Below are 9,096 nucleotides of genomic sequence, written 5' to 3' on the forward strand. Positions count from 1 at the left end.
AGCCACTTTGGCCTCGTCCCGTATTTACGGCCCCAAACCCCACCCACAACGCTCTCCTGCAACTCCTTTGGTTCCTTCCATGCCATTTTCCATTCTTTCCCTTTAGAAGTGTGCACATTTATAAACAGAACAAACTCACGCCCGGTTTAAGGGCTTGCCACATGAGATTCTAACAAGATTCTGTGCTCATTTTCACTTTTCTATGACTGGGGACAAACATGCCCATGAGACAGCAGCACAGCCCTGAGGGCAGGCAGCTCCAAAGGGGGAGCTGGGTCACCAGCTCTGCTGGGAGCTGCATTGGAAAGCCAACACTCTGCAGTGAAGTGACCACCAGCCCCTTCCTCCATCCGCACAGGGAGCCAGCTGATCCCCAGCGTCTTGCCCAAATCACCAACCTGCAGTTTCATTTGGAGCTGCAGACAGCACGGCATCTGCCAGAGCGCTGAGCCACCCCAGTAACTTTTTCCAGCGTCACTCCGAACCGTAACAACTCGCTATCAAACTGCCAAACTCGCAGCCAGCGCTCGCTCCGTTCTGAGAATCCAGCTGTCAGCTTTCCCAAGTGCCTCCGCAGTCCCGACTCTTTCGGTGCCAACAAACTTTTCACAGATGCACATAATTTCACCAAACACATATGCTGTATGTATGGCACACCAAGTCAATTAACAAGTTTGTTTACTGCATTCAAGGATGACACAACAGCACAACAAAAACCTCTTGCAGACAGCAAGCGCGTTCACCTTCTCCTCCCTACAACGCTACATGCTCACAAATAGCTTAAAGGAGTTTCAAAGTCAAAAAGAGCTTTGAATACCCCCCCAAAAAAGGCACGAGCTCCTTCATGCACATCATCACCACATCGTTCTCTCCAAGACTCCCCGGGCGCTGCTGATCCCCAGCACGCCGAGATACACGAACAGCACGTTCAATCTGCAAGTCAACAAGCGCAAAGCACGCACTGGGGAAAAGATACTCCCTTGTAAAAGGCAAAATAAGAGCCGAGTACAAAACAACAGCACGTACCTTTTAACTGGTCGGCCACCACGCTCTGACCGACCCGCTCCGTCACTTTGCCGTCCTCCATTTCGTAACGATCGTCCAAATATTTCGCAGTAGCTTCTGAAATATGGACTTTCCCAGCCACCCCCAGCTGCTCCATCAGATTGGCCAAGTTGACGTCGTTGGACCACACGTCGAACTTGAACCTCCTCATTCCCAGGATGCCGCACAGCACCGTCCCGGTGTGGACGCCGACTCTCATATTGACCATCTCCTTTTTCTCCTGGCAAAACTGCTCGATGGCTTTGATCATGCCCAAGCCCATCTCGATGCAGCAGTAAGCGTGGTCTGCCCGTGGCTCGGGGCAGCCGGCCACACAGTAGTAGCAGTCTCCTAGTGTGCTGATCTTCTCACATTTAGTGTCCTCGCACAGGCGGTCGAAGCGCCCAAAGAGGTCGTTGAGGAGCCCCACCAGCGCGTGGGCAGATTTATTGGCGCTCATCTTCGTGAAGCCAACGATGTCCGCAAACAGAATGCTCACCTGCTCTATCTGCTGCATTTTAAACGGCCGGAATATGATGGGGGTTTTCTGGATGGAGGGCTTCTTCTTCCTGTTCTTGGGGCTGGAGGTGGAATGGCGTTTGATGGAGTTCTCGCTCTCATCGTCGCCCTGTTTCATTAAGTCATCAGCTATTATTCTGGGCATAACAGAGTGAATCATCCTCTCTTTCAGGGCTTTTTCCACTTCCAAGTCTTTCCCATGCATGATGGACTGCCCCACCTTCAGGAACGTGCTTCTGGACCTGACTTCAGACATGATAAATAAATGAATGCCGATGGCGTGGATGCAGATGTGAAGGAAGGCTTTGCTCAACAGCTCCCAATAAACCGCGCCGCCTCCGAGCGGCGCAAAGCAGTTCTCATCGCGGAAGTGATAACCAAAGGTTTCAAAGAGGACCGAGTAGGACAGCCCCAGGAACAAGCTTAAATACAGGGGTAAGTGCATCACCGTGTAGAGCAACAGGAGCACCTCGACGCACATGGAGAAGCTGCCCACTTGTGACAGGCAGGTGTCGGTGGGAGCAGTTGGAGCCGTCCTGTTGGACACATCACCGCTCCCAGAGAGGGGATCCAGGGCCTGGAACTGCGGGGCCAGAGTCAGCGCGAACACCAGGAGCGTGAGCGTCAGCGAAGTCCACACGTAGCGGCGGGCGTAGGCCTTGGTGAACGTGAAGGCAAAGAAGGCCACGCACACCAAGAGGAAGCACAGGGCCGGCACCATGAACACCATCTGCTTGTCCCTCATGTGCACGCCGAAGTAGATGCCCCAGAGCAGGCAGGCCACGCCGATGTAGAAGAGGGCGTAGCGGAAGCGGCGCTGGGTCTGCGGGAAGCAGCGCTCCATGCACGCCTCCTCCAGGTTGGTGGAGTCGAACTTGGGGTCCCACCAGCGGGACGATGCTCTCTCGAACAGCTGCGGCAGCTTCTTCTGCCGGCGCAGGCCGGGCCCGCCGCCCCCGCCCGCCCGCCGGGTGCCCCCCGACTCCCCGGAGCTGCAGCTGGACGAGATGCTGTACTTGCAGCGCTTGGCCGAGGAGCAGCCCTGCTGCTGCCGGGGGTTGATCCTCACCGTCACGCTGTTGCTGTCCCCGCTGGAGTCGCAGCTCACCTCGGTGCTGTGGTGATGCAGCAGCTGCTGGTGCGGCGGGGAAGCCATGTTGTCGGTCCCTCCCGAACTGCTCCTCCGCGTCGGATCCTTCGGGGCCGGGAAGCGCGGACGGCACCGAGGCCGCCGCTCAGTTCCGCGCCCCGGGCAGCGCCGCGGGGCTGCTCCGCCGCCGGCCGGGCAGGGCACGCAGCGCTGGGGGCCGCGGGCAGCCCCGCATAGTCCCGCCGCCTCTCACGCCTCCGGGCGCCCCGCGGGGCCGCCGCCCGCTGCCGGGGCGGGGCGGGACGGACGGGCGGCTCAGCGCCGCGGAGGAGCCGCCGGGTCCCCGCCGGGAGGGGCGCGCTCCTCCATGTCGGCCGCCGCCGGTTCCTCCCCGCGCCAACGGCCGCCGTGCGGGCAGCGCCCCCCTCGCGGCCGGGCCGGCCCCCGTCCGCCCCCCCAGCCCCGTCCGCCCACCTACTCCGCCCGCCGGGACGGCCCCGCCGGCCGCCCCCCCCCAACGCCGGGCCTCGGGGCCCCGCACCGCGCGTTCCTGGCGCCGCGGGCGGCGAGAGAGCGGCCAGAGAACGGCGAGAGAGCGGCGAGAGAGCGCCTCGGGGCGGACCCTGCGCCGCCGGGAGCCGCGGAGCGGAGCCGGGAGGAGGAGGACGAGGAGGAGGCGGCGGGCGGGGGCGCTCGCTCAGGCGCGGCGGAGCGGTGCGGGCGGACACCACCTTCCGCCGGCGGCTGTCACGGGCTGCGGGGCTCCGCGCTGAGCTAACGGGGCGGGGAAGGCGCTCGGCGCAGCCCCACGGCCCGCCCGCCGTCCTGCCCGCCGCTATCGGAGCCGCGCCCCGCTCCGCGCTATCTCTTCCTCCCAGGCGCTGCCCTCCGCCCCGTCCCGCACGGCCCCGCGCTGCTCCCGTGCCCCGATCCCTCGGGACCGCAGCCTGAGCTCGTCCTTAATAAAGGTCCGAGTGACGGTGCGGAACGTGCCGTGAGCCTCCGGAACGTGTTCCCGGCTCCTGACGCACTCGGACGCCGAGGCGGCCCGTAACCGAGCAGCCCCGTCCATAGCGGTCGTTGTTTTGTTTGTGCCGTCCCGTCCCGTCCCGTCCCGGCTGCTCTCACCGCGGCCTTCCCCGCAGCCCCCGGCAGCGGCTGTGGATTCACCCAAACGTGCTTCCAGTGGCTTCGTGAACGAGCCCTGAAGTGTTCGGGCAGGAAGAGGGGAATTAGGGAATCGTTAGAACCCTTCTTGTTGCCGACTGCCTCGGGGGGTCATTGAGAAGAACGCGGGGCTGGTTTTCTTCCAGGTAGAGACCTGAGTTTTCCCTCTGGCACCATCCAAGTCGTGACTTCGCTCTGTTCCTTTGTTAAGCAAAGCATTGCTTGTGCAAAGCGTAGGAGAAGCCGAAGCCACCCATACTGGTATCTTGGTACTGAAACATGGGCTTTAATCCAGCACCCAGAGTGTAGAACTGTAGAATCATTCACGTTGGAGACCATCTCTCAGATCCCCAGGTCCAACCCCAGCCCACCCTTCTGTGCCCACATCCCTCAGTGCCACATCCCCACAGCTCTGAACACCCCACCGCTCCCTGTGCAGCAGTGCCAGCACATCTCTGCTCTGTCTGAGAAGGAACGTTTCCTAACCCCTAACCTGACCCTCTCCTGGCACAACTTGCAGCTTCCCGTCCTATCGCTGTTACCCAGGAGCAGGGGCTGACCCCCACCTCACCGCAGCCTCCTCTCAGGAGGTGCAGAAGGTGATAAGGGCTCCCCTGAGCCTCAACCAGACCACACAATCCCATTCCCTGAGCTGCTCCCCATAGTACCGGTGCCCCCCACCCCTCACAACTCCATTACCCTCCTCTGGAAGGTTCCTGTTTGCACCGTGCGCTGCACACAAAGGCAGGGGCAGCTTGAGCGTGTTTACCCTGCACACATGAAGAGGAGACTCAGAAGCAACAGAAATGTGTCTTGTTCCCCCTGTGCTCCATAAAGCAGGACTTTGTGTTGAAGACAAACAGAATCACATCAAAGATGCTGCGTACATCACAAGTTTTACCCGGAGTGACCCACATGATCCCAGGTTTTGGTTACTCGCTTTTGATCTCCACTTATGAAGTTGTCTCCTCTTTCCCAGCTCTCACATATTGGCTTGGAGGACGGTGAGATGGGATCAAATGGGACCGAGGAGACATGGGGCAGGTCCAGCCCCTCTTGGGAAGCTTCAGGATTGCTCAGTGTCCTCTGCTGTCTGAGTAAACTTCTTATAAGCCCATGCCACTAAATCCATGTATTTAGCCTATAGAATTCGATTTACTTCCCTTCTCAGAGGCACAGCTTTGTCAGCTCTCCTGATGATCTTTTGTTTGACATTCATAATATTGAACTTTGCTGCTTATCTGGTGGAGCTGTGCAGAACCGCTCAGGGGGGGCCCTGAAACGTGGCAGCCCACATGATGCTTTTTTAGGCTTCACAAGCCGCCTCCATGGGGCACAGAACACGGATGGGAGCCGCTGGCAGAACAACAGCGGTGTGAATGTCTGCCTGGTGTAGCTGGGGAGGAGGAGTGTGCTTTAGGAGTTTGTGGTTTATAGTGTATGCTGGCACGGGGAAACTTACAGCCTGGAAGAAAGGCAGCATGGGCACCATGGATGGGGTCTATTCATCCCATCCGGTTCAGGAAGCAGCACAAATACTGAAGGAAAATATGGCAGAACCTGTTCAGTCCATGCAGAGACAGTGATGCTCAAGGGAGAGGAAGAGATGCCACTTCCCCTCTGTCCCACCCTAACAGAGAGCAGCATTCACCTTCTAATAGACTTCTGCTCAGCATCAGGGCTGAGCTTCTTCTGGACCCCGACAACCTCTGGGTGATGGGGAAAAAACAGCCATCCCTGCCTTCTGCTTACAGCTGAGCAGCTGAGCAGCAGGCAGTGTTTGGGATGACTGTCACTCCTCTTACATTCAGGTTCACCGTGATGCTCATCACACTTTTCTGTGCAAGCAGAGCACAACGCTCACCTTTGGCATCTTTCCCATGCAGAGCAAAGGAGGCTGAGTAAGTGATGCGCTCTTCTCACTTCCTCGCGGTGACCAGGTTCTTTGTGTCTGCTCTGCATTCTCATCCCCCTTCAGAAGGAGCTCAGATTACCCGCGTTACCATCACAGCTTCATCTCGAGATGCTTTCCTGCTCTGTGCTGCACTCACTGCAGACTCACTTAGCAATGTCTGCTGCCGGGACGTGGCTTCCCCTGAAGCTGCCTTTCTGTAAAGCGAAGGCAAACTTCAAGTTTATTGCTCGTTCCATTCATAACGAGAAGTTCCCCTGACTTGCCAAGCTGCTGAATCAGCTCGGGCACCTCACCCTTGAGTCAGCAAAGCCTGAAATAGAAACTCGCTCTGTTTCCGAGCACAGGAAGCACCACTGTTGTCTGCAAACACAGCCACATCCAACATGGTTTTTTTATAACTCCAGCTCCTCGCTGGAGGAACTTGAATGACATCCTTGAAAACAAAACAGAGCAAAACTGTTTTCTTACTTGCAACAGGGAAGCTTGGATTGGTATGAATGGAGCTGCACGGGGTGGAGGCACTGAGGAGCAAGAAGCAGGAGGACCAGTGGCAGGCGGGGAGAAGCACCGACATCCAGCATGGCTGCAGCTGCTTCGGATGGTCAGAGCTGGGGACAAGGGACAGCCAGGCTGGAGCAGAGCACCAGGCCATTGAGGAGCAGTGGCAGGAGGACAGGGTGGGAGCTGAGAAGCCGATCAGAGCTCAGCTGTGGAGATGTCCATCTGAGATGCCCTGAGCAGAGCGGAGTCTTTCCCTGATAGGCTATGACCATAAAATAGCTAAAAGCTGTGAATTGAACACTTGTATTCAAGGGGTGTGGACTTATGTAGCTGTAAAATCATCAGCAGGACTTCCGTGAGTAGGTGGCAGGCAGTGAGAAGCCACGTACAACCAGTCTGTATGTGCTGCACTGGGGAGGAGTTTCTATGACTCCAAGTCAGGCCACTGAGAAATGTAGTCCCAGTGTTAATTCACATTAACATGTTTTCCCTTCTCAAGAGGCTGAGCTCATGTTTTACCTTGCAGATGCACCATCAGTCATTTCCAGCACACCACAAGGAGATGGGAACGCCAGCGTGTTTGATGCTTTGGATTATTCAGCTGAAAAGAGGTGGAGAAGAGAACAATTGTGGCCTTATGCAATCCTCTTGTGCACACTGCATGGGTTTTGAAGAAAGACCTGCTGCAAATCCACCCAAAATCCCAGCTCTGGGCCTGAGTGCCGCAGGGAATTACACAGCTTAAACCTCAGTGCAATGTTTGCTGTGTGTGCATTGAGCCCTTTTCTGAGCTCAGGTTGCTGAGGGAATCACGTTGTGCTGCTGTCCCTGAGCTGTGCTGGAATGGCAGCAACACGACGTTCCCATCTCCTCATACAGCAGCTTTATCCTTCCACTCTCTGAATGTTGCAGTGTGTTTTAAGTGTAAATCTGTTCTCCTGTGGTGTGGGTGCCAGAATCATGGTGGGGGGGGGAGGGAGGGAAAGAGAAAGAGAAAGATCCATGGCAATTTTCTATATTTATTTTGCCCAGAAAAGATGGGAGAGAGGCACCTGCACGGCTCTGCACAGGAGTTCATGGGCTGGCTGTGCTTTTCTGGGCACACAGGAGGCACACGATGTCCTCTGCTCCCCTGGGGCAGACAGGTCTATGTGGCAGTACTGCCCACAGCACCAAGGGATGCTTATTTCTGTGACAATTTCTACATGCAGACATTCCATGAGCTTGGAAAGAGCAGCTTCTACTGTCCTGAAACAGTTTGTGTTTGCTCAGAACTTCACTCCACTGCATCTGAAAGAGGAGCAGGAACAGATGGCTCTGTGTCCATAGAGCAAGGTGGGTGGGTGAGTTGGGAAGCAATAGGTACTGAGCTTATACTGAAAAGTGAAAGATGGCAGGGTGAGAAGTTATGCAATCACTGACAGGACTTAGGAGGAGTAGAGCAGGTGATGGTCACACCTGGACCACACAAGCAAGGAATGCACCTCAGGTCAGCCCCCGAGCCATGGAAGCACTTAATGAAGAATTTCCCATAGTTAGGACTCTCACTTCCCCTACTTGAAGCGCTCAAACCTCCGGGCTCATTGCAATGGAGGTGTGCTGGGCTCTATCAGATGTTCCATCCTGCCCTCTCTCCTCCATGCAGAGCTTCTGCAGGGCAAGGGAAGCTCCAGGAGTCTTCTGAATAAGTGGGAGAGTTCATCCATTTGTTAGTGAAAGCAGCTGGATCAGCTGGACGGAGTTGTCTGAGGGTCGGAATGTGCAGCAAGGAAGGGCTGCCTTTAAGCAGCTTTGGTCTCACAACGGAGCCTGAGCTATCTGAGTTAAAAGGGCAGAATGTCCTCACTGAGAAACGCAATTTAGAAGCCTGACAGCTTGAAAACAGCTGGAAGGGTTTGGGACTTCCTGGGGAGAAAAAAAATCACTTTTGGCTCAATGAGACGTGGAGGATTTGAAGCCCACAGTGGAAGTTTTAGGAGAAGGTTAGGACTAATGAAAATGGAGGATTACAGTTTCAACTGTTTTGCAATCCTTGGCCTCGGTCCTTCAGACACTTTCACACATGCTTAACTTTATATGTGTGGTTTGCTTTGCTGACCTGAATGGGATTATTTACACGTGTAGATCTGAGGACGTGCGTAAATGTTGACAGAGTGGCAGATTCTGACCGTAGCATTTGTCACCAGGAACGACACGGTGTCAAGGTCCCACCGGGGGCTCACGGAGATCCTTAGTGCTGGAAAAACACCCCACAGCCAAAAGCTGGGAAATGCAGGAGTTCAGATCCCTGAGCCCATCTTCGATCTGCCCTCATGTGAATGGGATCTTTTGTTGTGCCACATCAGGGCGCCGTGCCACCAAATTGATTTGGCAGCTGTTAAAACGTGCACCTTTGTGCATTCTGACTCTATAGGAAGATGCTGCATGCCCTGAAGGACATCGGGGTTGGGAAAGGACACCTGGCTACTGGTGGGGTCTGAGGGGTTCCCCCATATTGTTCCCCTCCCTGATGGAAGCGGAGCATCAAAAGCGTTTCCTGGAGCACAGGAGCACGTTCTACCTGCTGAGATGTGATCTGCCGAGAGCCTCCGACCCGCCCATAAATCACCTCTGCAAACTGCGCCTCTAACGTTTATTGGCTTGTTTCTGTCTGCAAGCCAAAGTGCCATTAGGCTGACTCATATTTTGGCATTTTGTGTTTGTATACAACGAGGCTACGTTTGCAAGCAATGGAGAGAAAAAAAAGAAAACACAAGGAAACCCTTCTGGGGCAGCACTGCCATCCCTGTAGCCCGGCCCTGTTCTGCAATGCCCCCAAGGAACAGAGCTCAGCACCTGCCCCTTCTTTTCTTTCCCTTTC

The 9,096-nt window shown here is 55.9% G+C and overlaps 1 protein-coding gene across 2 annotated transcripts in view; it reads right to left on the bottom strand.

The window, feature by feature from the left end:
* The window catches only part of ADCY9 (adenylate cyclase 9), a 48,736-nt gene extending 45,873 nt beyond the window's left edge, over window positions 1-2,863 (bottom strand). The window contains exon 1 of one of the 2 annotated variants that reach the window (XM_015877395.2): window positions 1,027-2,863. In XM_015877395.2, coding sequence (XP_015732881.1) covers window positions 1,027-2,719 — 1,693 coding nt within the window. In that variant the 5' untranslated portion in view covers window positions 2,720-2,863. The remainder of the gene's footprint in view (window positions 1-1,026) is intronic. The other variant, XM_015877394.2, reaches the window with a different exon arrangement.
* Between the last annotated feature and the right edge of the window lie 6,233 nt (window positions 2,864-9,096).

The sequence above is a fragment of the Coturnix japonica genome, chromosome 14 (genome assembly GCF_001577835.2).
Source record: "Coturnix japonica isolate 7356 chromosome 14, Coturnix japonica 2.1, whole genome shotgun sequence".
Taxonomy (NCBI): Eukaryota; Metazoa; Chordata; class Aves; order Galliformes; family Phasianidae; genus Coturnix; species Coturnix japonica.